General features: G+C 37.4%; 1 protein-coding gene across 3 annotated transcripts in view; it reads left to right on the plus strand.

Moving 5' to 3' along the window:
* IL33 (interleukin 33) overlaps nt 1–7,550 on the plus strand; it is a 43,217-nt gene extending 35,667 nt beyond the window's left edge. For 2 of the 3 annotated variants that reach the window (XM_064580018.1, XM_064580019.1), the window contains 4 exons: nt 49–156; nt 921–971; nt 1,857–1,954; nt 3,300–7,550. In XM_064580018.1, coding sequence (XP_064436088.1) covers nt 49–156; nt 921–971; nt 1,857–1,954; nt 3,300–3,497 — 455 coding nt within the window. In that variant the 3' untranslated portion in view covers nt 3,498–7,550. The remainder of the gene's footprint in view (nt 1–48; nt 157–920; nt 972–1,856; nt 1,955–3,299) is intronic. The other variant, XM_064580020.1, reaches the window with a different exon arrangement.
* The last annotated feature ends 15,833 nt before the right edge of the window (nt 7,551–23,383 follow it).

The following is a 23,383-nucleotide window of genomic DNA, read 5'->3' on the forward strand; positions in this document are numbered from 1 at the left end:
GAACAAGTGTTTTTGATTTTTTAATGACAAGCTTTTCACTTGTTACAGAATATTCTGCTTCCCTGAGCACATACAATGATCAATCTATTACTTTCGTTTTTGAGGATGGAAGTTATGAGATCTATGTAGAAGACTTGGGAAAAGACCAAGAGAAAGGTAGAATATTTCCTTTTGTCTATAATGATATAATGATGACTAGTAAAGTAAAAAACAAATTTACCAAGGGCCGCCTGGCTGGCTCAGTCAGTTAAGTGTCCAACCCTTGATTTCTGCTCAGGTCATTGATCTCAGGCCTTGAGATCAAGCCCCATATCAGGCTCTCGCTGTGCGTGAAGCCTACTTAAGATTCTCCCGTCTCCCTCTGCTCCTGCCCCTCTAGCTCCACCTGCCCCCTCTCTTAATAATAATAATAATAAATTTACCAAACCATAAACGGTGGATTACTTCAGACATGGCAAATAAATTTCATGCTGGGTGCTAACTCCAATGCATTGGCAGCAGATGCCTAAATACCACTAAGCTGAGGAGAATTCAGAAGCTTATTTAGGGTTTATCAGGGAAGAATGCTGGTATTGAGAAGTGGTATCTGTTGTGAAAGATGGAAAGAGAGACCACACATAGTTTCTATTGTTAATTACCCACTACATCTTTCCAGCCTTATCAATATCACCAAAGTAAAACTTCAAGTAAAAGAATATACCAGTGCTATGAACAATATGTTAAATATTTTAATAGTGACTCTGTTAGAGAATTCATCAGAGCATATTCATACATTTTTGAGACATTTCTTAAAATCACAAAAGTTTTGCTTTTATTGATATATAATAAGAGGATATTTTCTGCTATTACGTATATGTTGAAATTGAAAACTTTTGATAAAATTGTAACTCACCAAAGGGATTTTATGCATTCTCTTTCAGATAAGGTGTTATTCCGTTATTATGATTCTCAATCCCCCTCTCATGAAACAGGTATTTTGGAGGGCTGGGCAGCTGTAGTGCTTGAATTCTTGAATTTGGGGTAAGGACAAATCCAAAAATGCTCCATGAAAAAGGAAGGCAGTCTCAGAAGGTTCTCTCCAGCCCACACTCATGGTAAAATCTTAGATTCTTAGAGGATTTATTCCACCCATCCTTTGTACAGCTTAATAATTAGGATAAAGGTTTACATTTAAAAGAGATTCAGAATAATAGTGGCTTAAGCTACACAAAACTTTATTTTTATCTTAGCTAGGACTGGAATAGCAGTGCTGCTCAACAGGGTGTACAAGGACCCAGCTCCTTCTCTGTGACTCTGCCAACATCTACATGGTTTAAGATTACTTGTTACCATGACAATGCCCAATCAGCAGGACAAAGGAAAACAAATGCATGAATTCTTTTTTCCCCTAAAGGACAAAACCTTGAAGTTGCACCTGACACTTCCATTCACCTCATATTGGTCAAAACTTAGTCACATTGCTACACTTAATTACAAGAAAACAGACTGGGAAATGTTCTATTACACAAGAAGGGGTAGTTGGATATTGGGAGACAACTATCAGTGGCTTTGCATCAGACAGGGAAGCTGACACCCAGAGAAATACCCAATAGAGTCACAATTCTATAATTAGAAACCATATAATAAAACTAAGGAGCTTAAAATTACTCCCAAATTGTCCAATGATTCATTTCATTTGGGTACAAATACTTCTAAAAAACATGTGGGTTAATGAAGCAATTATTTTACATCATATCTTGGACTCTTTTCCTAGGTGTTAAATTCATTTAAATTAAAATGAGTTAAATTCTTAACTTTATAATTTACATTTTTAAATTATTTATTTATTTTTTATTTACATTTTTTTTAATTGCAAGGTGATGGTGTTGATGGCCAGACATTATTGGTAAACCTGAGTCCTACAAAAGACAAAGATTTTTTGCTGCATGCCAACAACAAGGAACACTCTGTGGAGGTAATAGAAATATGCACTTAACTGTCTTAACTGACTCCACTCATTTGTGCAGATTTGGGTGTCTGGCATATTTCAAAGAAGAATTTTTGTTTGTGCTATTGTACCTAAAACACAATCAGCTACTACTAACTTGCTTCTGGAGTAGGAAAGGGAGGGAAACAGCATGCATAGCCTTGCTACTGAAAGTCTGATCTCTGCCAGCAGTGCACCTGGGAGTTTGTTAGACATGGAGAATTTCAGGCTTCCTCATAATTGAATCAGAATCATAATTTTAATAAATCTCCAGGAGATTCATAAGCACATTAAAGTTTGAGAAGCACTGCTATATAGAATGATCTCAAATCCTTTCTACTTAACTTTAGGAACTATTTTGTTCTTCCAAGAAGTGTTTCTTGATAAAATATAGTTTTCTTAGGCAAATGCAAAAATGATTTTACACTCTGACCCTGCTGAAGGGAAAGTCATAAACATTTCCATATGCCAAGATTCACAATGTTAGTGTTGTTACAGAAAAATGTAAATGGCAGTATAATATTGGTCATGATGAAAATTTATAAACATGAATCTTCAGGAACAAACAAGCTAAAGATAGAGACCAGGAAGAAAACATAAGAGAATAATATAGATGACAGATGACATAAATACAAAATTATAAATCTAACTAATACAGCCATGTAATGTATTAACATAAACACTGGATGGTAACCAGCATCTTTCTTAACAAACATTCCTAAATGTATATAACAGTGTTGGATATATATAACTACTCAGTAATATGAGCTGACCCCATACAGAGCTCTATTACATGCCAAATACTGTGCTAAATGTTTTACAAGCAGTCTCCTTTAATTCTTGCAGTAATGCCATAATAGAGTTGTTGTACTGGTCAAATATTACTGTAATACAAACCATCCCCCACACTTACTGGCCTAAAATAATAATCACTTATATAATTCACATACGTGCTGATAAGTTGCAGGTTGACTGATCTAGAAAGCTGATTAGACTAAAAAATTGAGGTTTGAGAAGTAAAGCAATGTGCACACGTCTCAGAGATAGTACATGGCAAAAGTTGGGCACAAATCCTGAGCTGCTGCATCCAAATCCACTCACTCTAAGCTATAATGTCTCTCAATTATCAATGAGTCAAATCAAATCATCCCCCCACACACTTCAGTCCTCTACCCATTTCTTCCTACTCTGCCACTCCCATCCCCTACTTAGTAAGCAGTCTTGCTAGAAATATTAAGTTATACTTATTCCCTTTTAGTTTCTAATGCAGGAGGTAAGGTTGACTTTGGACTTCCCACTTACACGCTGGTTGTTTTCTTTCTTGTTTCCTCAGCTACAAAAATGTGAAAATCAGTTGCCAGACCAGGCCTTCTTCCGCCTCCATAGGAAGTCTTCTAAATGTGTTTCATTTGAGTGTAAGAACAATCCTGGAGTGTTTATAGGAGTAAAGGATAACCACCTTGCTCTAATTAAAGTAGGGGACCAAACTGAGGATTCGAGTATAGAGAATACCATATTTAAGCTCTCTTAAACTTAATGTGATGAAAGCTGTGGAGCCTGGGTTGGGTAGCCCAAATAGCTACTGCTGGAGAAAGGAAGGATGAGAGATAAAGAAAGAGACAACATTTAAGGGAAATGGAGGGAACTTAGTATGCTCTAGAATATTTTCCTTATTATTTGTATAATATATTTTTATAATCCTTCAGTTCTGTTTTTTATTACTCTTTGTCTCCCTACATATTCAAAAGTCTGTTGTTAAAGAGCCCTCAGAAAATATACAACCTGACTTTTACTTTTTTCTACTTTCAGTCCAGAAAGCTTCATATTTAGAGCTGAGACCTCTGGGGGAAAGCAAGGGCCTTAATCCAAGTTTCATTTTAGACAGGGATCAATTTTAAAAAGCTACATAGAGACATAATTTTCCCTGATTCAAAACAAATTCAAACACTAGAGCTGTTGGTGAAAAGACAATCAGATCTACTTAGACTGACCATTTCACAAATGGAATAAAACACCAAATTTGTTTGAAGATGCCCAAAACTGGGACACCTGGGTGCCTTTGGCTCAGGTCATGATCCCAGGATCCTGGGATCAAGTTCCACACTGGGCTCCCTGCTCAGCCAGGAGCCTGCTTCTCCCTCTGCCTGTCACTCCCCCTGCTTCTGAACCCTCTCCCTCTCTCTCTCTCCCCCTCTCTGACAAATAAATAAATAAAATATTAAAAAGAAAAGAAGATACCCAAAACTTAAGATACCTACAAAGGTAGGCAGATAATATGAGAAAAGACAAAGATAGTTGAAAAATTAAGAAAAATAAATCCAGTATTTGTAAAGTAAGTAATTTTACATCTAATTGTTTCATTTTTAAAATGCTGATTTTCATAGACTGAATTAAATTTAGCAAGGCATTCTTACATTAAGAAGTGAAATAAATTTTAGTTCAGACATATAATTGAAATCTTTGGGAATATCTAACAAACTTAATACCATGGTGAAGCCACAAGTCCTCTAATCTACTAGAGCCTAGATGGGACACAGAATTAACATTACAATATGAATAACTGGCTATCCCTTATGTTTGTGGTATACCATCTCCTTCTGACACTATGCTCCAGGGATCTATGACTTGATATACATGTCACCCTGGACAAAATTTCTTCTAATCCTTTCTTCCCAGGTGTACAAGTGTTTTCTTTGTCCAGCTTCCTGATTAGCCTGCTTACTATGGAATATTTATTTGACTTTTCTTCCTTCCTCATTTCTTTTGACCAACTGTGCTCTTGATATACATTTTGTGTCCCCTGAGCTTCATTCCATGTCACCTACCTCTAGATGCCAACATCTTTTTCTACTTTGTCTACCTGATGCAGAATTTCACATAAACCTACTGATGGCAATATTTTTTATTAAACACCTTTGTGTTTTACATTACTAAGGTAGTAAAATTTATACTCAACCATATAATAAAATGTTTCAACTACTAAAGGAATAATTTTTGCTTATTTTAAGGTCTTAAATTCTACTATAATTTTTTCATAGGTTTAATACTGACAATAAATGATAAAACTAATAACAGTACTTATGAAGTACAACTTTTTCTGAAAGTGTAGGCTTTTTAATTTCTAATTTGTTGAGCTCTATTGGATATAATGCTGGTGGAACATAAGATTAAAAAGGCTAAGAATTACTGTGCGAGGGTAAACAACTGTAAAGAACAATATATCTTTCATTACATTGTCAATTTTATTAATGGAGACAAAATAAAAGCAAAATATACATCATCTTTTCTGAAAAACACTAAATGTTGACCATATGCATCTGTATGTTATACTTAAAATGATTGTTTTAAAGTAACCAAATATATCGATTACATTGTTTAAGTTCTTGAATAAATTGCACTTTTTAAAAGTATGTGAGGTATTAATGATTTTATGATAAAATGACTGTTCTGAAATTTTTAAGTCAAAGTAAGCATATATTAATCCACTGATGTTGATATCTGGAGTAGATCATTTGTCTGGTAATTCAAAACTAAGTAAGAGAAGGGATTGTGTCTTTTTCACCTTTGTACTCCCAGTGCCCATTATAGTGGCCAGCACAAAGGACCAATTCAGCGACTTTTACCTGAGATCAAACAGCCAACATACCCCTACCAAAGGAACTTTAACCTGACTTCTGACTCAATTACGTATATTTCAACCTGATTATCTTATTTCTGATGTTCAATTTTCCTTTTTAAAAACACTTTCCACCATCACTATGGTGAGTATTGTTTGATTAAAATATACAAATGTGTGGTGGCCTTTTGCTACTTATTTTCATGTGTTTTGATGGTCCATAACACACACATTACTGGAAAGAATGTGTTCATTTCATTGTATTAGAAATAACAATTATGTCAAAACTTGCTTTTTCCTCATTTTATTTATATTTGTTAGATTTTTATGTATTTATTGGATACCTTGAAATACTGTTAAGAAAATTTTATTTGAATGAGTAATGTGGCTTAGAATTGGAAAAGAAAAGTAAGAGTTGAGATTCAGGGGATTTGGAAAGAAAATCGCTAATTAGAATGCAACAGCTTAATTAAAGTCTAAAAAGATTGACTTATAACCCCCACATCAGCAAAACAAGTCAAAAAACAAAAACAATTTCAACTTTTGTGCCTCATACCAAAAAACTGCATGATAGAGAAATCTTCTAGAATACTCACGTGGGAATTGAACCAGGCTTGTCCCAAAATTCCTTTCCCCCATCCATCATACAATGACCTGTACAGCCCAGAAATCTTGTCCTCTAGCATTTGCTCCTTAAACACATGCCATGTATATTGGACTTTGCTAAGTACCATGAAGGCACCAAACAAAACAAAACAAAAACCTAAACTATGCTCCTTGTCCACATGGAACTTAAAATATGTACAATTTATGTATTAAAACTCCAACTCTGCAGTACACAGTTACACAAAGGTAAGAGACATCAATGTGAGTTTTTCATTAAAGAAAGAAATAGGACTGAAGACTCTATCTCCATACCCTCGTACCCACCCACCCTGATTGATTCATATATCCATTCTCAAGGTCATGTTAAATAGTTTCCCTCTGCAGATCCCAGGCAAAAGGAGGTCAATTCAGTTGCTCCAAATTCCTTAATAGTTAGGGTTGGGATTAGGGGGCTTAGGTATCTGAGAAACAGATGCAAGAGATAGAAGTTAAAGTCAATTGGTAGAGTTAGAATCAATGAACTGCTTCCTGTTGAGATATCAAGATGATGAGATATTTGTCCAAGTCCAATTATAGTCCCTAGTCCATAGGATACTCCCATAAGAGAATACATGAATCACTACATGAATACATGAATCACTACCCAGCATATTAAAAACATAGCTTTGCCTCTTGCACTGTTAGTGGGAATGCAGACTGGTATAGCCACTCTGGAGAACAGTATGGAAGTTCATCAAAAAGCAAAAAATAGAACTACCTTATGATCCAGCAATTGCACTACTAGGTATTAACCCAAACAATACAAAAATACAGATTCAAAGGGGTACATGCACCCCAATGTTTATAGCAGCATTATCAACAATAGCCAAACTATAGAGATAGCCTAAATGTCCATTGACTGATGAATGGATAAAGAAGGGATGGTGTGTATATATATATATATAGAAACACACAATGGAATATTACTCACCCAGCAAGAAAATGAAATCTTACAATTTGCAATGATGTGGATGGAACTGAAGTGTATTATGCTAAGTGAAATAAGTCAGAAAGACAAATACCATATGATCTCACTCATATGTGGAATTTAAAGAAGAGAACAGATGAATATATGGGGAGGGGGAAAGAAAAAAAAGGAGAGAGGGGAAAAAACCATAAGAGACTCTTAAAAATAGAGAACAAACTGAGAGTTGATGGAGGGAGATGTGTGTGGGATGGGCTAGATGGCTGATGGGTATTAAAGAGGGCACTCGGTGTTATATGTAAATGATGAACCACTGAATTCTACTCTTGAAACCAATATTGCATTGTATGTTAACTAACTAAAATTTAAATAAAAATTAAAAATAAATAAAGAGATTATCTTGGCTTATCAGAGTGGAGTGAATGTAATCACAAAGATCCTTTAAATGTGGGAATAGAAGGCAGAAGAGTCAGTCACATTATGGTGTGAGAAAGACTTGAGTAGCCATCACTGGCTTGGAAGATGGAAAGGCACCATGAGACCGAAACTGGGGACAACCTCTAGCAGTTGGAAAAAGCAAAAAATGAAAAAGAAAAAAGTCTTCTCTAGAAAAATATTAAAATATCTGGAACATATTCAATTATGTTTTAAAATCTCTGTAATGTGGTACTGATGAAGGAATGGACGGATAGATGAATAGAAAAACATTTTGTGGTCTCAAATGCATGTGCAAATTTAATATATGATAAAGGTGACATCTCAGTTAAGTATGGAAAGAGAAATCTTTGTAATGGAGGTATTGGGTTAATTGGATATCCATAAGGGCAGAAATAAATTGTATTCATGAATCATACTGATACTAAGAGAAATCCCAAATGGGTTAGAGATCTAAATATAAAGAGTGAAATGATGGAAGGAATCATGGTAAAATCTTCTAACATCTGTTAGTAGTAGAAGTCCTTTGCTAACTATGACTCAAATTCCAGATGCAGTTAATCAAAGTATTGTTAAATTGACTATATGTTTTTTAACTCAAGAGGAGTAAAATGTTATATGAGAAAAATAATTGCAGTTATACCATGAATAGTTAATATGTTTAACATATAGTTTCTAAAAATAGAGAAACAGTCAATAACCCTATAGAAAAAAATAGGACAAGATATAGGCAAGTCACAGAAAAAAAGTGCAAATGGCCCTTACTCCAATCCTACTTCTAGAAATCACTTGTAAAGACACAATTTTATGTGTATACTACCCAAAGCAAACAACACATTTAATGCAATTCCTATTAAAATACCAATAGCATTTTTCACAAACAAGAACAAAAATCCTAAAATTTGTATGGAACCACGAAAGACCCCAAATAGCCAAAGCAATCTTGAAAAAGAAAAGCAAAGCTGGAGGCATCACAATTCCAGACTTCAGGTTATATTACAAAACTCTAGTAATCAAAACAGTATGGTAATGATACAAAAATAGGTAGATCAACAGAACAGAATAGAAAATCCAGAAATAGGAGGGGCAGAGCAAGATGGCGGAGGAGTAGGAGACCTGGATTTCGTCTCCTCTCAGGAATTCAGCTGGATAGGGATCAAACCATTCTGAACACCTACAAACTCAACAGGAGATCGAAGAAAAGAATAGCAGCAACTCTGAACAGAAAAGCGACCACTTTCTGGAAGGTAGGACATGCGGAGAAGTGAATCCTAGGCGATATTTGGGATGATAGACGGCGGGGGAGGGGCCTCCATCTGCCAATTCTGGCAAGTGATAGAGCCAGGGAGCACAAAATCAGAACTTTTAAAAGTCTGCTCCGCTGAGGGACGTCGCTCCAGTGACTAAGCAGGGGGTGGAACCCTCGCGGGACAGTGTGGTCTCAGGACCCTTGGGGTCACAGAAAGACTGGGGGTCCCTGAGTGCAGCAGAGCTCCCAGGTATCAGAGCGGGGAAGCCGGCTGCAGAGATGGAGCTGAGGCATGGGCTCTCAGTTCAGGGTTGCCATAAACCATGATCCGGGGCACAGTCAGGTCCCTGCTCCTCCAGCAGGGACCCAACAAGTGGCAGATCCAGGGAGACTCCCCTTTCTCCCCCGGGAGGAGTGGCATGGGAGCGCACTGCAGGGATCTGCTGGGTTTGGAGACTCCACACGGGGTCGGGTGCCAGAGATAGAAATGCTCTGTCAGAGGCCGGGTGAGCACGGAGCGCGGCCAGAGACCAGGGAGATGGGAGTGACTAACTGCTTTTCTCTGGGGGAGCACTGAGAGGCGGGGCCCCGAGTTCTCGGCTCCTCCAGCGCGGAGATTGGGAGGCCACCACTTTCACTCTCGGCCTCCAAAGCTGTACGGAAAGCTTACAGGGAACAAAAGCTCCCGAGAGCAAACCTGAGCAGATTACTTAGCCCAAACCGGGCAAGGGCGGGGCAATTCCGCCTCTGGCAAAGACATTTGGGAACCATGACAACAGGCGCCTCCTCCAGAAGATCAGCAAGAACAGCCAGCCAAGACCAAGTTTACCCATCAATGAGAATGGCACAACTCCAGCACTAGGGGAATACTGCACATAGAATCCATGACTTTTTTACCATGATTCTTTAGTCTTTCAAAGTTAATTTTTTTTTTGAATTTTCCTTTTTCCCTTTTTCTTTTTTTTTTTTTAAAGATTTTCTTTTTATTTATTTGACAGCGAGAGAGGGAACACAAGCAGGGGGAGTGGGAGTGGGAGAAGCAGGCTTCCCGCGGAGCAGGGAGCCCAATGCGGGGCTCGATCCCAGGACCCTGGGATTGTGACCTGAGCCGAAGGCAGACACTTAACGACTGAGCCACCCAGGTGCCCCCCTTTTCCCCTTTTTCAACCAACATCTTATCAATCCGTTTTAAAAAAAAAAATTTATTTTTCATTTTTATTTTTATTTTTTTAAAGATTTTATTCATTTATTTGACAGAGAAAGACACAGTGAGAGAGGGAACACAAACGGGGAGTGGGAGAGGGAGAAGCAGACTCCCCACCAAGCAGGGAGCCCGATGCGGGACTCGATCCCGGGACTCCAGGATCATGACCTGAACCGAAGGCAGTCGCTTAACCAACTGAGCCACCCAGGTGCCCCCCTTTTCCCCTTTTTCAACCAACATCTTATCAATCCATTTAAAAAAATATATATATTTTTTTCATTTTTAGAGTCATATTCTATCCCTTCATAGTAGTTACCCGTATTTTTGGCATATATATATAAGTTGTTCTCTCTTTAAAATTTTGAGATAGAGTTTCTTCTAACAGATCAAAATATACCCAAAATCTCTAGTGTATGGTTTTTTCCTACTCCCCTGCCTGATCACATTCTCTCCCTTTTTTTTTCTTTTTTTTAATTCTCTTCTTTCTTTTTTCAAACAACTTCTTATCAATTCCTTTTATAAAATTTTTTATAATTATCATCTTTACACTCATATTCCATCCCTTCATCATATCAACCCTTATTTTTGTACATATATAAGTTTTTCTTTCTTTAAAATTTTGGGAGGCACTTTCTTCTAACAGACGAAAATACACTCAAAATCTAGTGTGTGGCACTGATCTATTTACCAGCCTGATCCTATTTGATCATATTATGGTTCTTTTTCTTTTGTTCTGTTTTTGTTTGTTTTTATCTTTATCTTTATTTTTTAATTTTTATTTTCTTTTTTTTTTCTCTCTCTTACCTGTTCTTTTATCCCTGCTTCAGGTCTTTTCTGATTTGTTTAGAGTATATTTTCTGGGGACATTGTGACCCTGTTAGCATTTTGTTCTCTCATTCATCTATTCTCCTCTCGACAAAATGACAAGATGGAAAAAATCACCTCAACAAAAAGAACAAGAGGTAGTACCGATTGCCAGGGACCTACTCAATACGGACATTAGTATGACGTCAGATCAAGAGTTCAGAATCATCACTTTGAAGATACTAGCTAGGCTTGAAAAAAGCATGGAAGTTATTAGAGAAACCCTTCCTGGAGAAATGAAACAACTAAAATCTAACCACGTCGAAATCAAAAACGCTATTAATGAGGTGCAATCAAAAATGGGGGCCCTAATTGCTAGGAAAATGAGGCAGAAGAGGGAATCAGTGATATAGAAGACCAAATGATGGAAAATAAAGAAGCTGAGAAAAAGAGAGATAAACAACTACTGGTTCATGAGGGCAGAATTTGAGAGATAAGCGATACCATAAGATGAAAAAATATTAGAATAATTGGGATCCCAGAAGAAGAAGAAAGAGACACAGGGGCAGAAGGGATATTGGAGCAAATTATAGCAGAGAACTTCCCTGATTAGGGGAAGGAAACAGGCACCAAAATTCAGGAAGCACAGAGAACGCCTTTCAAAATCAATAAAAATAGGTCAACACCCCAACATCTAATAGTAAAACTTACAAGTCTCAGAGACAAAGAGAAAATCCTGAAAGCAGCTCACGAAAAGAGATATGTAACCTACAATGGTAGAAACATTAGATTGGCAACAGATTTATCCACAGAGACCTGGCAGGCCAGAAAGGACTGGCAGGATATATTCAGAGCACTAAATTACAAAAATAGGCAGCCAAGAATACTATATCCAGCTAGGCTGTCATTGAAAATGGAGAGATAAAATCTTGCAGGACAAACAAAAACTAAAGGAATTTGCAAACACGAAACCAACCCTACAAGAAATCTTGAAAGGGGTCCTCTAAGCAAAGAGAGACCCTAAAAGCAACATAGACCAGAAAGGAACACAGACAATATACAGTAACTGTCACCTTAGAGGCAACACAATGGCACTAAATTCCTATCTTTCAATAGTTACCCTGAATGTAAATGGGCTAAATGCCCCAATCAAAAGACACAGGCTATCAGATTGGATTAAAAAACAAGACCCATTGATATGCTGTCTGCAAGAGACTCATTTTAGACCCAAAGACACACCCAGATTGAAAGTGAGAGGGTGAAAAACCATCTACCATGCTAATGGACACCAAAAGAAACCTGGGGTGGCAATCCTTATATCAGACAAATTAGATTTTAAACCAAAGACTGTAATAAGAGATGAGGAAGGACACTATATCCTACTTAAAGGGTCTATCCAACAAGGAGATCTAACAATTGTAAATATCTATGCCCCTAACATGGGAGCAGCCAATTATGTGAGGCAATTAATAACAAAAGCAAAGAAACACATCGACAACAATACAATAATAGTGGGGGACTTTAACACCCCCCTCACTGAAATGGACAGATTGTCTAAGCAAAAGGTCAACAAGGAAATAAAGACTTTAAATGACAAACTGGACCAAATGGATTTCACAGACATATTCAGAACATTCCATCCCAAAGCAACAGAATACACATTCTTCTCTAGTGCCCATGGAACATTCTCCAGAATCAATCACATCCTAGGTCATAAATCAGGTCTCAACCGGTACCAAAAGATTGGGATCATTCCCTGCCTATTTGCAGACGACAATGCTTTGAAACTAGAACTCAATCACAAGACGAAAGTCAGAAAGAACTAAAATACATAGAGGCTAAAGAGCATCCTACTAAAGAATGAATGGATCAACCAGGAAATTAAAGAAGAATTAAAAAAATACATGGAAACCAATGAAAATGAAAACACAACTGTTCAAAATCTTTGGGATGCAGCAAAGGCAGTCCTAAGAGGAAAGTATATAGCAATACAAGCCTTTCTCAAGAAACAAGAAAGGTCTCAAGTACACAACCTAACCCTACACCTAAAGGAGCTGGAGAAACAACAGCAAATAAAGCCTAAACCCAGCAGGAGAAGAGAAATCATAAAGATCAGAGCAGAAAGCAATGAAATAGACACTAAAAGAACAGTAGAACAGATCAATGAAACTAGGAGCTGGTTCTTTGAAAGAATTAACAAGATTGATAAACCCCTGGCCAGACTTCTCAAAAAGAAAAGAGAAATGACCCAAATCAACAAAATCATGAATGAAAGAGGAGAGATCACAACCAACACCAAAGAAATACAAACAATGATAAGAACATATTATGAGCAACTCTATGCCAGCAATTAGATAACCTGGAAGAAATGGATGCATTCCTAGAGATGTATCAACTACCAAAACTGAACCAGGAAGAAATAGACAACCTGAACAGACCTATAACCACTAAGGAAATTGAAGCAGTCATCAAAAATCCCCCAACAAACAAAAGCCCAGGGCCAGATGGCTTCCCCCGGGAATTCTACCAAACATTTAAAGAAGAATTAGTATCTATTCTTCTGAAACTGTTCCAAAAAATAGAAATGGAAGGAAAACTTCCAAACTCATTTTATGAGGCCACCATTACCTTGATCCAAAACCAGACAAAGACCCCATCAAAAAGGAGAATTACAGACCAATATCCCTGATGAATATGGATGCAAAAATTCTCACCAAAATACTAGCCAATAGGATCCAACAGTACATTAAAAGGATTATTCACCACGACCAAGTGGGATTTAGCCCTGGGCTGCAAGGTTGGGTCAACATCTGCAAATCAATCAACGTGATACAATACATTAACAAAAGAAAGGACAAGAATCATATGATCCTCTCAATAGATGCAGAAAAAGCATCTGACAAAGTACAGCATCCTTTCTTGATCAAAACTCTTCAGCGTATAGGCATAGAGGGTACATACCTCAATATCATAAAAGCCATCTATGAAAAACCTACAGTGAATATCATTCTCAATGGGGAAAAACTGAGAGCTCTCCCCCTAAGGTCAGGAACACGGCAGGGATGTCCACTATCACCACTGCTATTCAACATAGTAATAGCAGTTCTAGCCATAGCAATCAGACAACAAAAAGAAATCAAAGGCTTCTGAATCAGCAAAGAAGAAGTCAAACTGACACTCTTTGCAGATGATATGATACTGTATGTGGAAAACCCAAAAGACTCCACCCCAAAACTGCTAGAACTCATACAGGAATTCAGTCAAGTGGCAGGATATAAAATCAATGCACAGAAATCAGTGGCATTCCTATACACCAACAACAAGACAGAAGAAAGAGAAATTAAGGAGTCAATCCCATTTACATTTGCACCCAAAACCATAAGATACCTAGGAATAAATCTAACCAAAGAGGCAAAGAATCTGTACTCAGAAAACTATAGAATACTCATGAAAGAAATTCAGGAAGACACAAAGAAATGGAAAAACGTTCCATGCTCATGGATTGGAAGAACAAATATTGTGAAGATGTCATGTTACCTAGAGCAATCTACACATTCAATGCAATCCCCATCAAAATACCATCCATTTTTTTCAAAGAAATGGAACAAATCATCCTAAAATTGGTATGGAACCAGAAAAGACCCCGAAGAGCCAGAGGAATGTTGAAAAAGAAAAACAAAGCTGGCGGCATCACAATTCCAGACTTCCAGCTCTATTACAAAGCTGTCATCATCAAGACAGCATGGTACTGGCACAAAAACAGACACAGAGATCAATGGAACAGGATAGAAAACCCATTAATGGATCCTCAACTCTATGGTCCACTAATCTTCAACAGAGCAGGAAAGAATGTCCAATGGAAAAAAGACAGTCTCTTTAACAAATGGTGTTGGGAAAATTGGATAGCCACATGCAGAAGAATGACACTGGACCATTTCCTCACACCACACACAAAAATATACTTCAAATGGTTGAAAGACCTAAATGTGAAACAGGAGTCCATCAAAATCCTAATGGGAACACAGGCAGCAACCTCTTCGACCTCAGGAGTCCATCAAAATCCTAATGGGAACACAGGCAGCAACCTCTTCGACCTCAGCCACAGCAAATTCTTCCTAGAAACATCGCCAAAGGCAAGGGAAGCAAGGGCAAAAATGAACTATTGGGACTTCATCAAGATAAAAAGCTTTTGCAAAGCAAAGGAAACAGTCAACAAAACCAAAAGACAACCGACAGAATGGGAGAAGATATTTGCAAATGACATATCAGATAAAGGGCTACTATCCAAAATCTATAAAGAACTTATCAAACTCAACACGCAAAGAAGAAATGATCCAATCAAGAAATGGGCAGAAGACATGAACAGATATTTTTCCAAAGAAGACATCCAAATGGCCAACAGACACATGAAAAAGTGCTCAACATTGCTCGGCATCAGGGAAATCCAAATCAAAACCTCAATGAGATACCACCTCACACCAGTCAGAATGGCTAAAATTAACAAGTCAGGAAATGACAGATGTTGGCGGGGATGCGGACAAAGGGGAACCCTCCTACACTGTTGGTGGGAATGCAAGCTGGTGCAGTCACTCTGGAAAACAGTATGGAAGTTCCACAAAAAGTTGAAAATAGAGCTACCATATGATCCAGCAATTGCGCTACTGGGTATTTACCCCAAAGATACAAATGTAGGGATCTGAAGGGGTACATGCACACCATGTTTATAGCAGCAATGTCCACCATAGCCAAACTGTGGAAAGAGCCAAGATGTCCATTGACAGATGAATGGATAAAGAAGATGTGGTATATATATACAATGGAATATTATGCAGCCATCAAAAGGAATGAGATCTTGCCATTTGCAACGACATGGATGGAACTGGAGGGTATTATGTTGAGCGAAATAAGTCAAACAGAGAAAGACATGTATCATATGACCTCACTGATATGAGGAATTCTTAATCTCAGGAAACAAACAGGGTTGCTGGAGTGGGGGTTGGGGTGGGAGGGATGGAGTGACTGGGTGTTAAGACACTGGGGAGGGTATGTGCTCTGGTAAGTGCTGTGAATTGTGCAAGACTGTTGAATCTCAGATCTGTACCTCTGAAACAAATAATGCAATGTATGTTCAGAAAAAAAAAAGAAGAAGAAGAAGATAGCAGGAGGGAAAGAATGAAGGGGGGAAATCAGAGGGGGAGACGAGCCATGAGAGACGATGGACTCTGAAAAACAAACTGAGGGTTCTAGAGGGGACGGGGGTGGGAGGATGGTTAGCCTGGTGATGGGTATTAAAGAGGGCACGTTCTGCATGGAGCACTGGGTGTTACGCACAAACAATGAATCATGGAACACTACATCTAAAACTATGATGTAATGTATGATGATTAACATAACAATAAAAAAATATATATAAAAAATGTTTTAGCTATTCTAGATCCTCTGTATTTTCATATAAATTTTGAAATCAGCTTGGGATTTTGATTGGGACTTCACTAAACCTATATAACAATTTGCGGAAAATGGGCATCTTAACAATATTGCATCTTCTGACCCATGAACAAGGTATATGTCTCCACTTATTTAGGTCTTCTTTACTTTCTTTCAGTTGTGTTTAGTTGTTTTCAGTGTATAGGTCTTGTACATCTTTGTCAGATTTCTCCCTAAGTATTTTAAAATTTTTATTGTATTTTTTTTGTATTTAATTGTATTATAAATGGTATTTTAAAAATTTCAATTTCCAGTTGTCTTTGGTTATTATATAGAAATACAATTGTTTTTTGTGTATTGATACTGTAGCATTCTGCATCCTTGCTAAACTCATTAGTTCTATTAGCTTCTTTGTAGATTCCACTGGATTTTTTTACATGGATGATCATGCTGTTTTTATTTTATTTTATTTTTAAATTATTTAATTAATTAATTATTTTTAAATAGGCTCCACACCCAGCATGGAGCCCAACACAGGACTTGAACTCATGATCCTGAAGACCTGAGCTGAGATCAAGTCAGCATGTAACCATGAGCCACCCAGGCACTCCAATCATGTTGTTTTTAAATAAAAGCAGTATAAGTACCCCATGCTAACCTATTGCCCCAGCAACAGCAATCAGACAACAAAAAGAAATAAAAGGTATTCAAATTGGCAAAGAAGTCAAACTATCTTTTCACAGATGACATGGTACTTCATGTGGAAAACCCAAAAGACTCCACCCCCAAATTACTAGAACTCATACAGCAATTCAGTAATGTGGCAGGATACGAAATCAATGCACAGAAATCAGTTGCTTTCTTATATACTAACAATGCAACTGTAGAAGGAGAAATTAGAGAAACGATTCCATTTACAATAGCACCCAAAACCATAAGCTACCTTAGAGTAAACCTAACCAAAGAGGTAAAGATCTATACTCTAGGAACTACAGAACACTCATGAAAGAAATTGAAGAAGACACAAAAAGATGGAAAACATTCCATGCTCATGGATTGGAAGAATAAACATTGTCAAAATGTCTATGCTACCCAGAGCAATCTATACCTTCAATGCCATCCTGATCAAAATTCCAATGATATTTTTCAAAGAGCTGGAACAAACAATCCTAAAATTTTTATGGAATCAGAAAAGACCCCGAATTGCCAAGGAAATGTTGAAAAAGAAAAATAAAGCTGGGGGCATCATGTTGCCCAATTTCAAGCTATATTACAAAGCTGTGATCACCAAGACAGCATGGTACTGGCCCAAAAGCAGACATATAGACCAATGGAACAGAGCAGAGAGTCCAGATATGGACTCTCAACTCTATGGTCAACTAATCTTTGACAAAGCAGGAAAAAGTATGCAATGGAAAAAAGACAGTCTCTTCAATTAATGATGCTGGGGAAATTGGGCACATATATACAGAAGAATGAAACTCGACCATTCTCTAACACCATACAGAATGATAAACTCAAAATGGATGAAAGACCTCAATTTGAGACAGGAATCCCTCAAAATCCTAGAGGACAACATAGGCAGTAACCTCTTTGACATCGCCCACAGCAACTTCTTTCAAGATACATCTCCAAAAGCTAGTGAAACAAAAGCAAAAATGAACTTTTAGGACTTCATCAAGGTAAAAACTTCTGCACAGCAAAGGAAACAGTCAACAAAACAAAGAGGCAACCCACAGAATGGGAGAAGATATTTGCAAATGCCACTACAGATAAAGGGCTGGTATCCAAGATCTATAAAGAAATTCTCAAACTCAACACCCGAAAAACAAATAGTCAAGTCAAAAAATGGGCAGAAGACGTGAACAGACACTTCTCCAAAGAAGACATACAAATGGCTAACAGACACATGAAAAAATGTTCATCATCATTATCCATCAGGGAAATTCAAATCAAAACCACATTGAGATACCACCTTACACCAGTTAGAATGGCAAAAATGGACAGGGAAAGAAACAACAAATGTTGGAGAGGTTGTGGAGAAAGGGGAACCCTCTTACACTGTTGGTGGGAGTTGGCACAGCCACTTTGGAAAACAGTGTGGAGGTTCCTCAAAAAATTAAAAATAGAGCTACCCTATGATTCAGCAATTGCACTACTGGGTATTTACCCCAAAGACACAGATGTAAGGAAAAGAAGGTCCATACACACCCCAATGTTCATAGCAGCAATGTCTGCAATAGCCAAACTGTGGAAAGAGCCGAGATGCCCTTCAACAGATGAATGGATAAAGAAGATGTGGTCCATATATACAATGGAATATTACTCAGCCATCAGAAAGGATGAAAGCCCAACTTTTACATCAACATGGATGGGACTGGAGGAGATTATGCTAAGAGAAATAAGTCAAGCAGAGAAAGTCAATTATCGTATGGTTTCACTTATTTGTGGAACATAAGGAATAGCATGGAGGACATTAGGAGAAGGAAGGGGAAAAATGAAAAGGAGGGGGAATTGGAGGGAGAGATGAATCATGAGAGACTATGAACTCTGAGAAACAAACTGAGGTTTTTAGAGGGGAGGTGCTGGGGGGATGGGTTAGCCCGGTGATGGGTATTAAGGAGGGCACGTACTGCATGGAGCACTGGGTGTTATACAAAAACAATGAATTGTGGATCACCACATCAAAAACTAAGGATGTATTGTATGGTGACTAACATAACATAATAAAATAAAACTAAGATAAATAATAAATAAATAAATAAATAAATAAATAAATAAATAAATAAATAAATAAAAGCAGTTTTGTTTTGCTTCCCTTCCCTTCCCCTCCCTTCGCTTTTTCCTTTCCATTCCTTTTTCTTTTCCTTTTCCTTTTTTCTATTAATAAAAGGATCTCAGTCTTTGTTTAATACCTAAGTAACTATATTACAATTTCGAAGAAACTTCTTCTGTGGCCGATCTAGAAAATTGTTTAGTTAAACTATGTGCAACATTGATAAGGAAAGGAAGAAATTTAACAGAATTTTTTCCAGCTTATAAAGCATTTCTTTTTTAAATTTAAATTCAGTTAATATATAATGTATTATTTGTTTCAGGGGTACAGGTCTGTGATTTATCAGTCTTATATAATACCCAGTGCTCATTACAACACATGTCCCCAGCGTCTATCATCCAGGTACCCCATTCCTCCACACAGCTCCCCTCCAGCAACCCTAAGTTTGTTTCCTGAGAGTAAGAGTCTCTTATGGTTTGTCTCCCTCTCTGGTGTCATCTTGTTTCATTTTTTTTTTAAATTTCCCCTATGATCCTCTGCCTTGTTTTTTAAATTCCATATACCAGTGAGATCATATGATAATTGTCTTTTTCTGATTCACTTATTTCACTCAGCATACTACCCTCTAGTTCCATCCACCTCGTTGCAAATGGCAAGATTTCTTTTTTTTTTTGATGGCTGTGTAATAGTCCATTGTGTGTATATGTGTGTGTGTGTGTGTGTGTATAACACCCACATCTTCTTTATCCATTCATCTGTTGATGGACATCTGGGCTCTTTCCATAGTTTGGCTATTATGGACATTGCTGCTATAAACATTGGGGTGCATGTACCCCTTTGGATCACTACTTTTGAATTGTTGGGGTAGATATCTAGTAGTGCAATTGCTGGGTCCTAGGGTAGCTCTAATTTCAACTTTTTGAGGAACTCCATACTGTTTTCCAGAGTGGCTGCACCAGCTTACATTCCCACCAGCAGTGTAGGAGGGTTCCTCTTTCTCCGCATCCTCGCCAACATCTGCTGTTTCCTGACTTGTTCATTTTAGCCATTCTGACTAGTGTGAGGTGGTATCTCATTGTGGTTTTGACTTGTATTTCCCTGATTACAAGTGATGTGAAGCATATTTTCGTGTGTCTCTTGGCCCTTTCTATGTCTTCCTTGGAGAAATATCTGTTCATGTCTTCTCCCCATTTCTTGATTGGATTATTTGTTCTTTGGGTGTAGAGTTTGACAAGTTCTTTATAGATTTTGGATACTAGCCTTTTATCTGATATGTTATTTGTAAATATCTTCTCCCATTCTGTTGGTTGTCTTTTGGTTTTGTTGACTGTTTCCTTTGCAGTGAAAAAGCTTTTTATCTTGATGAAGTCCCAATAGTTCATTTTTGCTTTTGTTTGCCTTGCTCTTGGAGACGTGTCTAGCAACATGTTGCTGTGGTCAAGGTCATAAAGGTTGCTGCCTGCGATCTCCTCTAGGATTTTGATGGATTCCTGTCTCACATTTCTGTCTTCCATCCATTTTGAGTCTATTCTTGTGAATGGTGTAAGAAAATGGTCTGGTTTCATTCTTCTGCATGTGGCTATCCAATTTTCCCAACACCATTTATTGAAGAGACTGTCTTTTTTCCATTGGATATTCTTTCCTGCTTTGTCAAAGATTAGTTGACCATAGAGTTGAGGATCCATTTTTGGTTTCTCTACTCTGTTCCATTGATCTATGTGTCTGTTTTTGTACCAGTACCATACTGTCTTGATGATTACAGCTTTGTAATAGAGCTTGAAGTCCAAGATTGTGATGTCTCCAGCTTTGGTTTTCTTTTTCAACATTCCTTTGGCTATTCGGGGTCTTTTCTGGTTCCCTATAAATTTTAGGATTATTTGTCCCAGCTCAGTGAAAAAGTTGATGGTGTTTTGATAGGGATTGCATTGAATGTGTAGATTGCTTTGGGTAGCATAGATATTTTAACAGTATTTGTTCTTCCAATCCACAAGCATGGAACGTTTTTCCATTTCTTTGTGTCTTCCTCAATTTCTTTCATGAATGTTCTATAGTTGTCAGAGTACAGGTCCTTTGCCTGTCTGGTTAGGTTTATTCCTAGGTATCTTATGGTTTTGGGTGCAATTGTAAATATGATCAACTCCTTAATTTCTCTTACTTCTGTCTCATTGTTAGTGTATAGAAATGCAACGGGTTTCTGTGCATTGATTTTATATCCTGCCACTTTGCTTAATTCCTGTATCAGTTCTAGCACTTTTGGAGCGGGGTCTTTTGGGTTTTTCACAGAGTATCATGTCATCTGGAAAGAGTGAGACTTTGATTTCTTCTTTGTCAATTTGGTTGCCTTTTATATCTTTTTGTTGCCTGATTGCTAAGGCTAGGACTTCTAATACTATGTTGAACAACAGTGGTGAGAGTGGGCATCCCTGTCGTGTTCCTGACCTTAGGGGGAAAATTCTCAGTTTCTCCCCTTTGAGAATGATATTCGCTGTGGGTCTTTTGTATATGGCTTTTATAATACTGAGGTATGTTCCTTCTATCCGTGCACTGTGGAGAGTTTTAACCAAGAAGGATGCTGTGTTTTGTCAAATGCTTTTTCTGCATCTATTGAGAGGATAATATGGTTCTCGTCCTTTCTTTTATTTATGTTGGGTATCATATTGATTGATTTGCAGTTGTTGAACCACGCTTGCAGCCCAGGAATAAATCCCACTTGGTCATGGTGAATAATCCTTTTAATGTACTATTGAATCCTATTGGCTAGTTTTTGGTGAAAATTTTTGCATCCATGTTCATTAGGGATATTGGTCTGTAATTCTTCTTTTTGGTGGGGTCTTTGGTTTTGGGATCAAGATAATGTTGGCCTCATAAAATGAGTTTGGAAGTTTTCTTTCCATATCGATTTTTTGAAACAGCTTTAGAAGAATATGTATTAATTCTTCTTTTTTTTGATTATGTAAGTCACCATACAGTACATCATTGGTTTTTGATGTAGAGTTTAATTCTGTTTTAAATGTTTGTTGGAATTCCCTTGGGAAGCCATCTGGCCCTGGACTCATGTTTGTTGGGAGATTTTTGATTACTGCTTCAATTTCCTTGCTGGTTATGGTCTGTTCAGCTTTTCTCTTTCTTCCTGTTTCAGTTTTGGTAGTTTGTATGTCTCTAAATGCATCCATTTCTTCCAGGTTATCTAATTTGTTGGCACATAGTTGCTCATAATATGTTCTTATAATTGTTTGTATTTCTTCGGTGTTGGTCATGATCTCTCCTCTTTCATACATGATTTTATTTATTTGGATCCTTTTTATTTTCTTTTTGATAAGTCTGGCCAGGGCTTTATCAATCTTATTAATTCTTTCATAGAACCAGCCCCTAGTTTCTTTAAGCTGTTCTACTCTTCTTTTGGTTTCTATTTCATTGATTTCTGCTCTAATCTTTATTTTTTCTCTTTTCCTGCTGGGTTTAGGTTTTATTTGTGGTTCTTTCTCCAGCTCCTTTAGTTGTAGGGTTATGTTGTGTATTTGAGACCTTTCTTGTTTTTTGAGAGAGGCTTGTATTGCTTTGTACTTCCTTTGTAGAACTGCCTTTGCTGCAACCCAAAGTTTTGAATAGTTGTGTTTTCATTTCCAGTTGTTTCCATGAATTTTTAACAATTCTTCTTTAATTTCCTGGTTGACCCATTCATTCTTTAGTAGGATGCTCTTTAGCCTCCATGTATTTGAGTTCTTTCAATTTTCCTCTTGTGATTGAATTCCAGTTTCAAAGCATTTTGGTCCAAAAATATGCAGGGAATGATTCCAATCTTCTGGTACTGGTTGAGACCTGAATTTTGACCCAGGATGTGATCTATTCTGGAGAATGTTCCATGGGCACTAGAGAAGAATTATATTCTTTTGCTTTGGGATGGAATGTTCTGAATATATGTGTGAAGTCCGTCTAGTCCAGTGTGTCATTCAAAGCCCTTATTTCCTTGATGATCATCTGCTTAGATGATCTGTCCATTTCAGTCAGAGGGGTGTTAAAGTCTTCTACTATTATTGTATTTTTGTCCATGTGTTTCTTTGATTTTTTTATTAATTGGCTTATATAATTAGCTGCTCCCATGTTAGGGGCATAAATATTTACAAAATTATTAGATCTTGTTGGATAGACCCTTTAATTATGATATAGCTTCCTTCCTCATCTCTTATTACAGTCTTTGGTTGAAAATCTAATTTGTCTCCTATAAGGATTGCTACCCCAGCTTTCTTTTGATGTCCATTTGCATGACAAATGGTTTTCCACCCCCTCACTTTAAATCTGTAGGTGTCTTTGGGTCTAAAATGAGTGTCTTGCAGAG

This window comes from Mirounga angustirostris, unplaced genomic scaffold (assembly GCF_029215605.1).
Source record: "Mirounga angustirostris isolate CCGP_5_RB_7025 unplaced genomic scaffold, mMirAng1.0.hap1 SCAF_15, whole genome shotgun sequence".
NCBI lineage: Eukaryota > Metazoa > Chordata > Mammalia > Carnivora > Phocidae > Mirounga > Mirounga angustirostris.